Below are 17,836 nucleotides of genomic sequence, written 5' to 3'. Positions count from 1 at the left end.
GTCAGATGATAGTGGTCTGAGGATTATAATCGGTGGGCGATAGAGGTCAGATGGATTATTGTTGTGCGATGATGGTCAGAGGGACCATATTTGGCCAACAATTATGATTGGAGGCACCATAATCAGATAATAGATGTTGGAGGGACCATAGTCAGGCAATTGAGGTTGATGAGATCATTATCTGGCGATAAAGAGAAGATGGATCATAGTTGGCATATAATTGAGGTCAGAAGGCAATGGTCGAGAGATTGAGGTTAAAGGATCATAGTTAGATGATGATGGTCAGAAGTATCATAATTAGTAGATGATAGAGGTCAAAAGGACTGTAGTCAGGTGACTAAGGTTGAAAGACCATAATCAATGCATGAAAGATGTTGGAGAGATTATTATCATGTGGTAATGGTCAGAGGGACTGTAATCGGTAAACAAAAGGTGTCATAAGGATTATAATCGGGTGACGGATGTCGAAAGGATTGTGGTCAGCTGGTGAAAGTCGGTGGTATCAGCCAAGAAGTGGGGGATTTCTAGATGTGGTGCTCTGGGATTCATGCCTTAGAGATATCTTGAATCTATAGCCCACGAACCAAGACCTCCCCCCCCCCCCGGGACAAATATCCCCTTCATGTAGGGATAAGAGTATATTTATAGCTTTTGAGAGTGGTAAACTCCGTAAATATAAAGAAGAATCAGAACAAATGTAGAGTTCTCCATTTAGGGGTGTAAATGAATTGAGTTGAGCTTAAGCCACAGTAAGCTCGAGCTTGACTCACCACTGAAATTAATAGCTTGAAATCTTGACCTTGAGTTGAGCTAGAAAATGAGCTTGAACTCAAGCATATAAAACAACCAAAATTTTGCTTGTCGAACTAACTCAACGGGCACGAAGGAAGTTAGTAGCCTAGTAAAGTTTTTTCTTGAAAAAACAAAGAATAATTTTATTTTGGGTAAATATGTAAAGTTAATATGGTAGAACATTTGCTTTTAAAAGTTGTTGTTTTGAACAATACTTTTAAATATTTATAATGCAAAGAATATTTTTAAATATTCATTACAAGTGCAAAAATATTTTTTTAATATTTAATTTATTTAAACTGGCTCGTGAACCGACGAGCTGAGTTTAATCAAACTCAAACTCGAGCTTATTTGATATTTGAGCTATTGGCTCAATAAGCTCAACTCACGATCGTTAGCGAGTTAAGTTCAAGCAGGCTCACGAGTTGGCCAAACTCATTTACACCGCTAGCTCCATCAGATGACCCTTATTGATTCCCTTGTTAATGGAGTATTCCTTAAACATTCAAGTGTATTAATAATATCAGAATTAAGCGATCTTGGACTTGTTGGATTCGTTTCATCGAGCCACTCATTTAGACTACAAGTATGTTATATTTAAAGATCATTTGTCATCCAATTAATATTCTTATGCTTCCAAATTTGTTTTAGGCCATTGATTTGGTCCCTTTTGGGCTCGAATTTGATCGATTTTAGTGTCGATGAGTTTGTCTTGCCGAGACATTTGATTTAACTATAAGTTTGCTAAAATATGAGTTCAATTGGTCCTTAGTTTAGTTTTGAAAGCTTTCAATTCAAATATACCTCGAGGTTTTTGTTTAAGGCTATTTTTGGTGATGTAACAGTTGCTCCCTATTTTTGAACATTGAAACTTACATAGTTTGAAAATGTGTCAGAACATTTTGAAAAGTTGTCAATAAAAAATTATAATTTCAGACAAATTATGAGGTGCTCTCGCTCTATAGACGTTAATGCCGACTTCCTATCAAGGTCATAAACGAAGGAGTTGTTTGGTTGGTGGAAAAGTGAATGCAAATTAAACTAAATGTATGATTTTTTTTACTTTTTGGTATTTGATTTGACACAATGTAAAGTAAAATAAAATACTAATATATTCTAAACCCCTGCTATACTTCATTTTGTGCATAAAAGAAACTCGTATGTTTTAAGCGAAAAAGAATATCATGCTACTGAAAAAGAGAAAAGGCCGCGGGAACCATCGTCGTTTCTTCCTCCATGAAAGCTTTTCATCTTCTCTATTTCGCCGCTGCTGAGACTTCGGTGCTTTGCGTGAGATCAGCTTTAGCAAAAGTAGCTTCTTCAGCTCACATCACTCCTTCCACGACATTCACTTCACTCATCCGACGATGTTCCCTTGGTCATTAATTCCATCTTCTCAGCTTCTTCAGCTCATCTTCAGGAGGGTTAGGGCGGAATCAAGAGTAACTAGTATAATGAAGTGTTCAAATCTACCTCTGTGGAGCGGGACAGACGTCAAGGTGATTGATTTTTACCCAAGGACAATGCTGATCCAACATCTATACTTATTGCGATGGAGAGTATTTTGAAAAATGTTGATGCCAATCACGATCTGCCCAGCTATGATTATGGCGAACTTGTCCACGTTCGTGACCTGCACTCGAGCGTTCCGTGTGGGGATAATGACACCAATTTGAATTGCTTGGAAAATGTTATTGGAAGGGATTTGTTTGTTAATGATTCTTCCAGCTACAATTGTGTAAATCTTCCTGTTGCGGCCAATCTTAATCATGTAGATATAGGTGAATGCACTCAAGGCGTTTGGGTAAATGTCTCAGAGGCTGTAATTTTTGGTAAGGCCGTTTTTTACTTTACTACTTTGCATACATCCAACTAAACAGAAAAATCAATTCCCCTGAATTCACTTACTTCAAACAAAATAACATTGTAAAATATTTATTTTACACTGTATTCACTTTACAGCTAACCAAACAACACCTCAAGTAAAATGCCATTGATCATACTTTTTTTAACGATTCATGAAGTTGGCATGTCGATCGAAGAAGAAATGTAAAAAGAATTCTCTCTAAAACTTTTAAACTTGTTTGAAACTGATTATAGAGGTTTTGTTGGGCTCTAAAAGTGTTTAAATTAAATCCAAAATATTGAAAAATAATCCTAAGGAGCCTAAAAAGGCTGAATTTTATTGTTCGGGCCAAAAAAAGTGGGCCAGGATGAAAACCAGCACCAAAATTGGCCGTCAGGCCTAGGGGTGCAAATGAGCCGAGCCAGTTCGAGCTCGACTCGTTTAAGGCTCGCGAGCCGAGCTTATCGAGCTCACGAGTCGAGCTCGAGCTCGAGTTCGAGCTCGTTCATTAAACGAGCTCGAGTTTGAGCTTGATAAGGTTCGGCTCGCGAGCTCGCGAGCCGGCTCGAATTTAATAAATTTAAATATTTAAAAAATTAATAATGGGAAATAGAGATAGCTTAAATTTTTACTGGTTGAAATTTTAAAATCCCGCTTGAATTTCAAACTCCTCTTTCTCTCACTCTCTCTCTCTGATAGTTTGATTTGACCTCTCTTATCTATAATAAATGCAAAAACGGCTAACACTCATTTCATTTTCTGACAAAGCAAAAAAAAAAAAAGCTCAAATCTCAATCTCTCTCTCTCTCTCTCTCTTTCCTGCAGTCCCGCCTAAATTTTACTTTTAAGTCAAATTAAAAATGAGAATTAATTTTTTTGAAGATTGTGCCATGTGTGTCGTTGGAAGGCGAACTAGACTCGTTTTGGGCTCGACGAGCTGCTCGAGCTCGATTACAGTGGAACGAGTCGAGCTCAAGCTCAATTTTTGAGCTCGACTCGAGTTCGAGCTCGAGCTCGAGCTCGAGCTCGATATTTGACAGTTGAGCTCGACTCGAACACCTCCTAACTCGAGCTCGACTCGACTTGTTTGCACCCCTAGTCAGGCCTGCCTTCGACGGCCCACCCACGCGCACGCAAGACAAGAGAATAAATGCGTGCATATGGCACCCAAGAAGGATTTTTTTTAATTTTTAATTATTTCCTTTTTATTTTTTTTAAAGGAAAAAAATAAAAAAAAATTCTCTAGAAAAGAAAGAAAGAAATAACTATATATTGATGGATATATACTTTTATTTTAACATAATATTTTTGCTATTTTGTTTATTTAAAAAATGATTTTTTTATTTAAAAAATCCAAAAACCTTGAAAAAAATTTAGAATTTTTTTTCAAATGTTATGCTCCTTTGGATCTATAAATATCCTCAGGGATGAGAGGTAAGTACAGTTCTTCTGAGCTAGTCTATGATTTATCTGTAAAATAATGGAAAATTTGATTGAAAAAAATTTGGAGGCTGTCAATGCCGATCAAAGCCTACTACTCTTATATAGGCCCCAATTCTCCCCATAATAAGAGGGAAAAATTGTTAGTCTCCGTGATTTTTTTTCTCTTTTCAGATTTTTCAAATTAAAATTAAGGTTTCTCTTATGACTTTTGCACCCATTTTTTATCTACGTGTGTGCTGAATTTTCGTATAAAACTATGACGTTAAGCACCCTATTTCTCTATTGTCGCAAATGTTCCGACACACAACAACTATTATTATTTTTTTTTTACAAATTTCTATGATGTGAAATTATCTTTTATAACTAGATCTACTTAAGTGTGTATTTCTAAGAAAGTTGTCATTCAATTTATTAAAAAAATTACTCTTAATAATTAAAAAAAATTATTACAAGAATTATAACCACCCCAATTGGATCATATAATATTATTTTTTTATTATTTAAATGTGATGAATAAATAATCTCAAGAATTGCATCCTAATTTTTTAAATAAGATAAGAGCTAAAATTTCAACCATCAAAATTCTTATATTTATTTTCAATCAAATATTCTAAGAGTTCAAGGGCGCTTACTCGCCCTGGGCCACTTGTTTAACGGACGGTGGATGGTGGCGGTCAACGAGCACCTCAAATAATGTACGCGTCTAAAAGGGGAAAAAAGAAAAATCCGCCGGCAAGCAAAACCTTTCTGTCTCGTCCTTCCGTCTCTCGAAACCCTAGTTGGGGATTTTTTTTTTTTGTTTTCTGTTTGCAGTTCCCTCCCAGTAGAAACCCTAGGTCTTATTCTTCTTGTTTCTTTCCTCCATTCAATCCTTTTTTTTTTTTTTTCTATTTTGTTTGGAAAGCCTAGCGTCTTCTCTGTTCCAATTTCCTTATCTTGATCACCGTAGAAACCCTAGCCCAGGTCTCCACTTTCTCAATTATAGTTTTTTCTTGCAGAATCCATTGTTCTGTACGCCGACGTCTGTCGAATATACTTCTTTCTAAGGTGATTGTCCGCGGGTTGCTTGTATATGTATGTATATTTGCTCGTTGTTTTAGGGTGCTCTTGATCTGTAGATTTAATATTTCGTTGAATTGTAGGATGGGTGAAGTAAGGGAAAACGACGTCTACGAGGACGAGCTTCTCGACTATGATGATGAAGAAGAGAAGGCCACTGTCTCTCTTGGTGTAAAAATCAATGGTGAATCAGCAAAGAAGTAAGCAAATCTCCTCGTGTTAATTCATGTACTCAATTTGTATCTACAATAAATTGGTATCGATCTATGCTTCACTTCCTTCCCTTTATTTCCATGTATAAACCTACCTGTTGTTCGCTATTATTTTTCTAAAAAAAAAATAATTTTTTTTCTATGAATCATCTGGTTTTGGATCTATAAACTTTCGCCCTAGTGTAATGTGAAGCAGAAGTTTTCTATGCTTGAAAATTTTCTGTTTGGTTCAATCTTGTAATTTAATTTTCTAGTTATAGTGAATTAGATTGTCTGTTGACGTCTATTAATATTTGAACATTGTATTCTTTAGTTATAACTTGTAAAAGAACTTCCTGCGCTTATTCTATCACAATTGAATAGCATAGCAAGTTCATGTACACATTTTTGTGGCTTTAATGGTACATATGTGTGAGCATTTATATCAATGGCATTTGCAGTGCTCTATCAATCGGTGACCCATTTTAGAGTTGATGCTTTTGTGGAAATTTTCCATTGCAACGCTCTAATTTCATTTTGGATGCCAAAGTCTTAGGAGTGTTCTTATTAACTTGAATTATTTAAGTGCTTGATATAATTGGTAATAATCTCTTTTGGTTGCTTGATCGAAATCAGGGGTTATGTAGGAATCCACAGCTCCGGATTTAGAGATTTTTTGTTGAAACCAGAACTTCTACGGGCTATAGTTGATTCTGGATTTGAGCACCCATCTGAAGGTAAGTAAGACCCTTTATTGTTTACACTGTCTTTTTCTTTTAGATTATCATTGATATCATAACATTTCCTTTAAAAGTCTGCTTGAAATAGTTTGTTCATTTTCTTTTGCAGTCTAGTTTGTTGTGTAAGGTAAATTTTTGAGTCTTGAAGAAGAATCACTTCACTCAGGGCATTGGTATAACTAACATTACAAACATGGAATATTTATTTGTATCTCCATTTTGTCTTTTCTTACTTTGCTGTATGTTCAGAGTTGATATTTCATTCTACATCATTAGAGAGCGCCCAAGGAAGAGTAAATGAAGTAGGAACTTTTACATAAGTAGTATTTAAGCTTGTCTTCTCCTAATATTTCACTTATTGACTATTTTGGTTTTGTTTAATCCGTTCTATTTTTGGGTTTTGTTGTTTCAAAATTCTTAATTGATGGCCTTCTATTGTTTTGCATTCTGTATTTATGAGTCTATTCTGCGGGTGCCTTGGCAGAATTGAATGCTTTTCATCTCATTAGCACATGTATATATCATGCTAGAACTTTGTAGTATTACTGAATGATTTTGAAAAGTTTAACTCTTTTTACCACTATATTACTTATCAAGCATAGGTTAATATTGTATGTTATTTATGCTGTTTATATGTAAGATATTTTGGCAAGAGCAATGCAAACACTGAATCATGAAAAATGTGTAATGTTGTGCCGAGTATTTACTCGATTGTTTTCTCTATTTTCTTGTTTCTTTTATGATAACATTGCCAATTTTTCATTGAAATATGTGCCTTGAGTTTTCTGGGTGTGTTTTGGCCCACATAGCAGGAGGAAAAGTTCATTTTTTTTTTCAAAGTGTGGGCCGTGTGGCATTTTGTGAACTCTAGTGTGAAACAAACTTGCTCTCTTATCTTTTATAGCAGAAAAGTATGGGGAGGTCTTAGCATCCAATATTTGGTGTATTGCGAGGTAGCAGTTTACTCCTATATAGAGAAGTTTATGTGCTGATCATTTAGCCTGAATGTTGTACTTTGGTATTACTAAATTATTAAGTTGTGAAGCTATGGACTTGTCAATACCAAATTTGTGATAAGGATCATTTTTCAAACCAAAGTTTCCAATCTCATATTCACTTGGAAAATAGTTTTTTTTGTTGTTTTTTATCATGTGGATTATATACAGATTTGTATCATTTGGCATTGCTGGATCATTTAATCAATCTTTCTCTACTTTTTTGAGTTGATTTAAATTCTTCTATGATGTTTGAACTACTGATAAGAGTTTCATTTTGGAAATTGTAATGAATGATTCTCTTGATCTTTATATCATCATAAAAAATTTTTATTTTACTGCTTTAGTTTTCTTGAGTTGCTGTTTTTCAAGTGAATAGTTTGCTAGAATATGCAGGCAGAGAAATTTTTTTTTTGGCAGGGGAGATTTGAGGGCCACACCAAGAATTTCATCTAAAGGGAAACATACTTTATATTGGGAGCTAAGGAACAAGAAACTTTGTGTTAGAGAAAACGAAAAAAGGCAATAAAAATAGTTAAAATCTTGATGTGGGAAAGTAGAAGACATAAATATGGTCTCAAATAAATATTAAGCATTATAGGTTTCAGAGCAACATTCCAAATAGGGTGTCAAAATTTGGTTGAGGGTTGGGTTCAAGTCAAACCCGATATTGACTCGCAACTATTTGACATGAATCGAGCCCGCTCTGTTTTTGCAGACGAAAATCCAACCCATATTTGACCTACGTGGGTTATCGGGTTGACCTAACTCGACCCGCGAACCCGGAACACAGCAAGGGAGAGCGAGTTCAGCGGGCGTGGGTGTGTACAGGGTGCAGCATTGTAGCATGAGAGCTGGCCTGCGTGGGGTTGAGCACGGGCTGTGCGTGCTCGGGGTTGAGCGAAGGAAGAGAATAGCGAATGCGGGGTGAGTGAGGGTGAGGTATGGAGGCGGGGGGAGGGTGCGGGAGGCCGGAGGCGGGTCGAGCCGCAGGCAAGGTAGGCAGCAGGTGTGCCGGTGCTGGGCTAGCAATGCGTGCAAGCAATGGCCGCGAGGCAGACCGTTGTTGTGGGCTTGCAAGACGCAGGGTTGAGCCTCGGGCGTGGGCGAGGCAGGCGCGAGTGTGGATCGAGTCGAGTCATGGCTGTGACGCGGGGATCCAGGTCAACTTCGAGTTTTTGGGTCAACTCAAACCCGACCCGAAAAAGGAATATTCCAAATAATGGTCAGAAATTTGAACCTTGACCCGTGTTTGTCAAACAGGTTGATTTGAACTCGGAATTTTTTGGGTTTGGTCTATATTGACACCCCTAATTCCAAGAGACTAAGAGCAATGAAGTGCCTTAATTGATTGGATGAAATTCAATATATCATCTACAGAATTTAAAGCATCATGATAAAGGTGGCCAAACTACCTTTGTTGAACCTCATTTTAAAGTATCATCATTACCCAACAAAAAGTATTGTGAAATCCAATTGTAAGAGTATAATAACTCTTCTAGAGTAGGCGGAAAACTTCTAGTAATTTTCTAAAAAAATATTGTCAGCAAACTCAATAAGTTGTTTGAAAAAATCTACCCATATGAAAGAAAGTTCCCCATGTCTTGGGAGTAAACCCTTATTTGCAAGCAAATCTTTATTAAGCCCCCAAAATTTGATCTTCCAAGCAGGACAAATGAATTTCATTGAGTAACCTTTGAAACTAATGAGCTTATGCTAGTCATTGGTTGGAATATAAGTGATATTCTTTACAGAATAGATGGTACTTACATAGAGGAGTACGTGTTTTTCCCAATCCAAGTGATATTCTTTACAGAATAGAAATTACTTAAATTCTAGATATCTTGAAGATAGCTAGCCTTAATTAAAAAGGTAGGAGCAGGTAGGATCCAAAGCACCATTATCCAAAATACTAGCAACATCAAGATACTTTCATTTTCCAAAGAAATAGCTGTGAAAACAAGAATATCATTAATAGATTGGCTCGATATCCCCAGGTCATATTAAATAAATAGAGAACTATTACTTTTTTTTTTGAATAAAAGCCATGAAAAGGCATTTATTAACTAAGAAAAAAAATACAAATGCTATCCTAAGGAGGTCTAAAAGCATCCTCCTCAAGGATATTAACAAAAACATGAAGGAATTAAAATCTTGCTCTTGCCTCCATAAAAAAGAGGAAGAAAGAGCAAGCTTCGCATAGAAATCAGCAGCCCTATTAAATCTTCTAGGCATGTAGTTGAAAATTACATGATTAAAATCTTTAATAAATAGAGAACTATTACTGCAAATATTGAAGTTGATCCACCTTCTGATTTTGATAGCAGTGTATTTCATTGCTTCCTAAATTGTTGAGACTGAAAGAACACCTGTTCAAGTTGAAACCATTGTAATTAAGGCACCAACCAACATAGCAATTACTAGAATTATAAATCGTCCAGATTATTTTAGCCTTACATATCGTGTTAAGAGTGTCAAGAGGTGGAATACCCATATTTCAAGCAATTATACACCTTTTACGATGAAGTTAGCAATCAAGCTTGTAATTTTTTAATAAACCCCTTTGGGTTGAATATGCATCTCATCCTTTAAGATAGGTAATTCCAATTAATAGTTTTAATGAACTACCATCTACCAGGGAATGACAAGGGTTTTTGTTTCCAACCATTGAGGTAATCTATGAGATTGTTTGGAATGGGATGACAATCAATGATTGTGAGCTTGTTAGAGGAGCCATTACACTCAAATGCTTCCACGAAAAAACCTGTAGGTGATACCAAGAAGGCCTATAGTTGGGCATCAAAAGGAACAATGCTTTAGAAAAAAATTAATGCAGATTGGTATGGATTTGGCATTAAACCCACTCAAGGAGAATTCATGAAGCATCTTTTTGATATGGTGTATGATACTCTGATTGGCTTTGCCAAAAATGAGTAGGTCATCAGCAAAAAAGAGATAAGAAATAGAGATATTGTTGTGTTTTATAGTGCATTGAAGGATCCTTGCAAATAGTTTTTTTCAAGCATATAATATAGAATTTCCATAACAATAGTGAAAAGAGAGGGTGAGAGACGACAACCTTGCTATTGGCATAGTAGAAATAACCTTGAGTCCCCTATTTATAATGATCGAGAATAGGACCTTGATGCAAACATTAATCCAGTTATTAGATAGCTTTGTCTACCTTTTTAGCAAGTCCACTCAAATCCTTTATGAAGATTCATCTATGGACAAATGTGTTGAAGAGAATTAGAAAGATTGAAATCCCTAAAAGGTCAGTAGCCATAGAAATATTAATTAGCACCGTCTCTTTTTGAAATGAAAGTAAACTGGGCATGATTAATCAAGTAAGGAGCTCTGATTTTAATTAGTTAGCTAGCAACTTTATAATGAACTGTGTTGCGGAGAAATATTGTCTGAAATCATTAGGGGACCATGAATGTAACTTTTTTTGAACAAAAGTAATAGCACAATGTTTCACTCTTTGGAAGCTTGGCAATGCACAAGTTGTCCCTTAACTCCCTCTCTAGTCTTATCAACAAGAAGAATATCATCAGCAAAAAGCATACACCAAGGTACATTCTCTTGTAAATGTCTAGTGAGAACATCCATGACTAAAGCAAAAAGATATGGACTTAAGGCTGATCCTTGATGTAATCCAACCGAAATAGGAAAATACTTGTGTTTGAACACAAGTAATAGCTCTTGTATACATATCTTTAATGATTTGAATATAAGCGTTATTAACTCCTTTCTTTTCAAGAACTCTCCATAGCACTTCTCTTGGAACTTTATCATATGCTTTCTCTAAATCAATAAATATCATATATAGATTTTCCTTATTCTCTCTATATTTCTCCATCAAACCTCTCAATAAATGTATGGCTTCCATAGTAAACCTACCCGGCATGAATCCAAATTGATTTTGAGAAACATTAGTATGACGCCGCAACCTATGCTCCATACCTCGCTCCCATAGTTTTAAAATATGACACATTAGCTTAATTCCTCTATAATTCGTACACTTTTGTGCATCACTTTTATTCTTAAAAGTAGGAATTAACACACTCATTCTCCACTCATCTGGAATCTTTTTAATCTTCAAAACAATATTAAAAAGTTTAGTAAGACAAAAAATTCCTTCTTCTCCTAAGCATTTCCACATCTTCATATTGCTAAGGATGGCGATTAGTGAATGCAAATAATGTACTTCGAAGTAACATTGTTAGGAAAAGAGTTTAGGAATTTATTGCATGGTCGTGAGATACATTTTTTTTTTGATAGTATTATTATTTTGTTTATCTATTTAATGCGCAGTTATATGGTGCAGGGTCCAATAATCTTGAATTTTCGGGAAGATATTTTCTATGTTGATTCAATAGCAAATTGGAAATTGAACTGAGAGCACAATCCTTTTTTACTTATATCGATTATTGTATTAATTCTTTGCAGGTAAACACTACTGCCACTTTCTCGTTTGAAGGAGAGTATGGTAAAGCTTTGAATTAAAAGGACCCAGATGATTATGTTTTTTACTCACTGGGGGTACTTCGCTCCAATTTTCTTTGGTTATCCGTCAGTACAACATGAGTGCATACCTCAAGCCATTTTGGGAATGGATGTCATCTGCCAAGCAAAGTCTGGAATGGGGAAAACGGCAGTGTTTGTTCTCTCAACCCTTCAACAAATTGAGCCAATTTCTGGTCAAGTTGCTGCACTTGTCTTATGTCATACTAGAGAACTAGCGTACCAGGTTTGCACCAAATAGTGCCTTAACATATATTTTTTATGTGTGTAGATGGACCAGTGTTCATTCTCTTTGTCTATTTTCAGCTTTAGGTCAGCCGTGTGTTTTTTATGACCTGTCCTTAAATGGAGCATGTTATGTTTTGCAGATATGCCATGAGTTCGAGAGATTCAGCACTTACTTGCCTGAAATAAAAGTTGCTGTATTTTATGGTGGCGTTCACATTGGAAAGCACAAGGACATACTGAAAAATGAATGTCCTCATATAGTTGTTGGAACACCAGGAAGAATTCTGGCACTCGCTAGGGATAAAGATCTTTCTCTGAGGAATGTTAGGCACTTCATTCTCGATGAATGTGACAAGATGCTAGAGTCGCTAGGTATGATTGTTTATCATTTGTCATGATACTACTCTATAGTTTATGTTTAAAATTTATACCGAATTAAATTTATTTAAGCTTTTTTTTTTCTTTCCAAAATTTCATTTCACGGTTCTGTATGCCCTGTAGACATGCGGAGAGATGTGCAGGAGATCTTCAAAATGACTCCACATGACAAGCAAGTCATGATGTTTTCAGCCACACTAAGCAAGGAGATACGCCCTGTTTGCAAGAAATTCATGCAAGATGTAATGTCTCATGGCCAGTTTACACTTTGACGTCATTCTTTCATGATCAGAACTATGTCTTTCAGTTTTCCAAGCTATATTTAGGAATACCTTCTTTGGTGAATTGAGATTGTAAAGGAGCCCTAGGGCAGTGCAAGCAAGGAATGGCTTAGTTATTTGAAGCCAGTTTTATGTGTTATTAGGATTCAAATTTTTAGGCATTATGCAACCTAGCAATGTCTTGTTCTTGTTTTAATTGTTCATCAGTGATAGTAGCTTGTCAGGTTTGTGACTGTCTGGAACCTACGCAAGTAGTTTCATGACTGTTTGGGCACGTCGAAGTTTTCCCCTGGGACTTCAGGAAGCAGTCAATTTATTGTTTTAGGGTTTAGTTATTGGACAAGCAATTTGAATTTTGAGCATTATGATTTCCATGCGGGTAGGTTATGATTCACATGCCAAATGGACAGGAGTATTGATTGTATTGGTTGTTGGTGGTGTTTATTGGTGCCCATTCATTTGGTTGTCGGTTCAGCTATCTTGAAGATGAGATGCTAGTCTTCGCTAATTTTACATTTATTCCCTTAACAGCCAATGGAAATATATGTGGATGATGAAGCAAAACTAACCCTCCATGGGCTTGTACAGGTATGAAAGTTTTCAGTTAAACTACATTTAGCTTTATATTATTATATGGCACTCATTTAACTTTTATTTTCTGACAGCACTACATCAAACTCAGTGATTTGGAGAAGAACCGTAAATTAAATGATCTTCTGGATGCTCTGGACTTCAATCAGGTTGTAATTTTTGTCAAAAGTGTCAATAGAGCGGCAGAGCTGAACAAATTGCTAGTAGAGTGCAACTTCCCATCTATCTGCATTCATTCTGGAATGTCACAGGAAGAAAGGTTTGGTTTTTCTCTAAATGTTTACTGAATATTCTTCCTTTTGAATGTCATTGCTGACTTAGTCTGAACGGCAAGGTGGTATAGCCTACTAGCCTGTTAGGAGGTTTTCCACCGATAATATTCTTTTAAAAGAAATTTGGTCAGGCCTATTTGATTTCTTTGGTTTTATTTCAGTTCATTGTTTTACTGGCATGCGCAACTTTTTTTCAGCTGCTTCTCTTTATGGAATATTTTACTTATCTGCATCCCTTTGCCGACATCACTGTTACTTTCTCTTGTCATATTCTCTTGTGCTTTTGCAAGAACTTTTTATGTTGATTCTCTGATGTAATGTGACGGTGGTAATAGCCTTTTCCTCTTTTGCTTCATGATAAAATAAACAACATTTAAATGAGAGATATGATGGAAAAAGTGGAGCGATTTTGTGGATCAGGTTTGTCTATGCAGATTTATTGTGAGAAATTAAGTCATATAAATTGATGAGCAAAATTGATATGTAATCATTGGTCGTTTAATATTACAGGTTTATCTTAGTGTCTTTGTGTTACGATTTGAACTGCTTCGTGCTATCCTACTTTCTTCTGAAATGAACTCACCTTTCTACATATCTTTTAATATTTAGTTTAAAAGATGTATAGCAAATGCTGGCCTAAGAGTTGAGAATGCTTTTCCTACCTCAGTTCTAATATGAATTTTATGCAATAATGGCTACCCGAAAACTGTTTGTTAGGATTCCCTTCTTGATGCTATGGCTTCGGTAATGTTATGTGGTTGATCTGCCATGCCCATGGAAATAAACTTGTTATTATGGGGATATTTGTTCTTCAATTTTATTTCTCTCCGCAAAGCCATGAAGGTGTAAGGCACATTACAAAGATTTCCTTTTGTTTTTTGTCAGAATCAAATTTGGGATAGGTTAGGTTTTTAACTACAACGCAGCTGAAAGATTCCCAGAAAAAGCCTAAAGGAGCGTGCCATTTGTTTCACGGCTGTAAAGGGTAATGGTCAATGGCATGCTTCTATTGCCCAGCTTGTAGCCAATCAATTTGTGAATTCCTGTGCCCAATCACATTTTTTAATGCAGGGCCAGGACTTTTTCATGCTTGTCATATGAAACACAAGATTAGTATTTAGGGTGTATTTATTTTCATTTATTCCTTGTTCGGTGATGCATACATTGTCGTCATTGTTTTAGAAAACAATCTTCAAAGCCAAGTTCTCTCCGAATCTTTGAAGCCTTGGCCTTGAAGCTTGTTTTTTGAAGCATTTGTTTCTATTCCTGAAGTTCGCAGTTTAAGTTGCTTCATGGCATCAAGCTTTCTGATGGAGCCAGATTTTTCTAGTAACCTGTAATCTGCCCAGTTGGTGTGGCCTTATGAGACCACGGTCTACTTATTGGCTACTTGAACTTGATATCTGATTCACTGCCTATGTGCCCTTTATGCCCACTCATTGTGAAAGCACTTTGTCCGGGTGTTTTCTCCCATGCGTTTGTCTAAAATTTGTGCTTGCTTTTATGTAGATGCCATTTTATTAACTTCGAAGCTTTTTTTATATGATTTGTAACTGTAAGAAACAGACCCCCATGCTAACATTACGTTTTTTATCAACTCTTAAGGCATTACCGGTTTTCATATCTATTAATTCACTTCACTGATTTGTTTTTATTTGTATAAATCTTGTTAATTTCCCTAATATGTATATGTAAATTTCTTATGAATACTCTGTATGGATAAATTATATTCCCAAGGCTAAACACTTGTTGCATTAAGCTTAGGCATGACCTTTGGGGTTGGTGGTTTTTTTAAACGCTCTCATTGATATTTAATGATATCAAGTTTAGATTGAATTTTTTTTTTTATTCTCGCAGATTAACAAGGTACAAGGGCTTCAAGGAAGGACACAAAAGGATTCTTGTTGCTACTGATCTGGTTGGCAGGGGAATTGACATTGAGCGTGTAAACATTGTGATTAACTATGACATGCCTGATTCTGCGGATACTTACTTGCACAGGGTATGATTTTCTTCGAGATGCAGCCTAATTGTTTATGTCATTTGATGACCTGTCAAACATTGCATTTCACAGGTTGGTAGGGCTGGCAGATTTGGCACCAAGGGTCTGGCTATTACCTTTGTCTCTTCAGCTTCCGATTCAGATGTTCTTAATCAGGTTTAATGTTTTTTTTTTTCTTTTTGTAGCTTTTTGATTTCAGAAGAGGCAGTCTGTAATTATTTAATAAATAATTGCTATTCTTATAGGTTCAAGCAAGATTTGAAGTGGACATTAAGGAATTGCCTGAGCAAATAGATACTTCCACATACAGTAAGTTGACTCGTTATAGCCATTTTTTGAAGCGGTTGTCCGTTTATTTCAAACATTTAATCATTATTCACCGGAAACAATACTTAATTTGTGAAGCAGCACCGTTACCAGGTTTTAATTTCTGATAAGATTCTTTGCAACCCATTGTCCCTTAGGGGTTATGTGATTATAGGTATTTTGAGTGTATTGCATTTGAAATGTAGGACTCTTAAATTTTTCTAAGTTTGGTTGAGAGTAAGCAAATCATAGTTTTTTTATGGAATTTGAAACTCCCCAAATAGGTCATTTGCAGTAGTATTTCGAATTTGCTCAGACCTGATGAATCTGGAATACATCAAATTCGCAGGAACTGAACATTTGTTCCCATTCGGCATAGCCTTGTGCTGATTTTTTTAGCACTGCTGTCGAATTCATCAACATCGATTCCCAAAGCCGTTGACACCTCTCCCTGAAACCTTTGGTGCCTATCCCATAACCATCAGGTCCGTACCTGGATTTGCCATCCCCATAGACTCTGATTTCAATTGGCCCTCGTTCCCTTGTTCTGTAGAACCCAATTGCCATGCCCTAGAATATTAATTCAAAAAATAAAAGTGTTTGATTTATTTTACAAACATCTAAATATCAAAATTGGTATTCCAAATTTATTTTATTATAAATCAAACAGCCTAAAATATTTCATGTATTTGAAATACTTGCATCCAAACAGTTCCTTTAGTACTTGCTTAACTCTTAGCACCTTAGGCCTTATTGTCCATTCTCATGTAAGTTGGTAGGTTAATTTGGGAGTGTGCTATAGGAGAGTTGTGGGGAAATATTATTGGGGTGTTTTTACTGCTGTTACATCCATAATTTTCAGCCTTTACAGGTACGCTTCGAACTTGTAGATTTATTATTTATAATCTGTGTTGTGCTCTTGCCAGGGATGTAGACAAAGTTGAGCAGAGTTTGAGCCTGATTAATTAATTGAACTTAAGCTTGAACTCGAGCTCAATTTAATAAGTTAAAGTCGGCTCATGAGTAGACTTATTTATTATGAAAAAGAGAGAATACGACTCCGATTAAAGTACTTGTAATAAAATATTTGAATATAGAATTAAAATAATAAGAAATCCCTTGAGATATGGAAGAAAACTTTTAAATATTTTCAGTAAGTTTGTACTTAACCATGGAATTCTAATATATCGTAGAAAATTTATATTAACTTTTTTTTTTATTGTGTAAGTTCACAAGCTAAAGAGTTGGATTGAAGTTGGCTCATTAGTTCATCGAGTTGACTGAACTCATCAGTCAGTTTGTCTCAGTTTCACCGCTTGTTGCTGCTCTCAATTTCAGTTTTCCCCTTTTTTTTTATTAAATTTGTTAGCATCAATGCCATATCTTACTTTCCCATTCTTTCTATTGTTTCCAGTGCCTTCATAAGGCAGACATCCCGAAGAAAGCTCTGTGAAGTCGAAGATGGAACTTGAATGATATATTTGACTTACCTTGGTTAAATACAGCCATCATGACAGACTCTGTGGAAGTTTTATGTGTACCTGCTACCAACTAATATTAAAGACTTGTTTGAATCTTAGGTTATATTAGGTTTATGCACACTGTTTTCCAAGAGTTGGATTATGTTTTGACAATGATTTTTATCATCTTCATTTGGGATTACTGTTTTGTTTTAAATTACTGAGTTTATATACAGTTTTTAAATATGTATTGCTCATCTTGTTAAATATTTTCATCTGCCACTTCATTGAACCCTGAAACAAGCAAAGAAAGCAACTAAGCTTCCAAATTAACAGCAGAAGCTGCATTATATTCTTCGGTATGCAAGTAGGATTTGCCAAAGCAAAAGTTTGTCGTTTGGATGATGAATTGGCTTTTTTTTATACGGTATGTATGTATCTGTTTTGAAGTAATCAGTTCATTATTCTGTTGAAAATTATACTAGAGAAATGTGTTGAGAGATATTTGTTATAAATTATAAGCTGTTTAAATAGAAATTAAAGGATTATACAAAGAAATGTTCTTAAATTGAAGTATTTTGTAGTTTATATTAAATATTATCTAATTTGCTACATTTTGTATTCTAAAATGGATGTTCCAAGTCATTGTTATAGCACTTCAAAAGGCTCTCTCTTTCTGACACATAAGTTCAACAACCAGATAACTGAGATGTATTTATCATGTT

General features: G+C 35.5%; 1 protein-coding gene across 4 annotated transcripts; it reads left to right on the top strand.

Annotated features, from left to right (window-relative positions):
• Positions 1–4,755: 4,755 nt before the first annotated feature.
• Positions 4,756–17,403, top strand: LOC110100224 (DEAD-box ATP-dependent RNA helicase 56). 4 transcript variants are annotated; one of them, XM_020827644.2, is made up of 13 exons: positions 4,756–4,859; positions 5,080–5,128; positions 5,224–5,340; positions 5,968–6,068; positions 11,647–11,819; positions 11,962–12,193; positions 12,323–12,441; positions 13,012–13,068; positions 13,146–13,330; positions 15,201–15,345; positions 15,418–15,501; positions 15,591–15,654; positions 17,066–17,403. In XM_020827644.2, exons 1-13 carry the CDS (start codon positions 4,775–4,777, stop codon positions 17,074–17,076), a joined length of 1,422 nt encoding a protein of 473 aa, XP_020683303.1. In that variant the 5' UTR covers positions 4,756–4,774; the 3' UTR covers positions 17,077–17,403. The 4 variants fall into 4 exon arrangements, with proteins under 4 accessions (XP_020683303.1, XP_020683305.1, XP_020683306.1 ...); XM_020827646.2 differs by having other exon boundaries at positions 4,800–4,917; positions 5,080–5,155; XM_020827647.2 differs by having other exon boundaries at positions 4,803–4,917.
• Positions 17,404–17,836: the final 433 nt, after the last annotated feature.

The sequence above is a fragment of the Dendrobium catenatum genome, unplaced genomic scaffold, assembly GCF_001605985.2.
Source record: "Dendrobium catenatum unplaced genomic scaffold, ASM160598v2 fragScaff_scaffold_456, whole genome shotgun sequence".
Classification (NCBI taxonomy): Eukaryota; Viridiplantae; Streptophyta; class Magnoliopsida; order Asparagales; family Orchidaceae; genus Dendrobium; species Dendrobium catenatum.
This window is presented reverse-complemented; position numbering and strand designations above follow the sequence as displayed.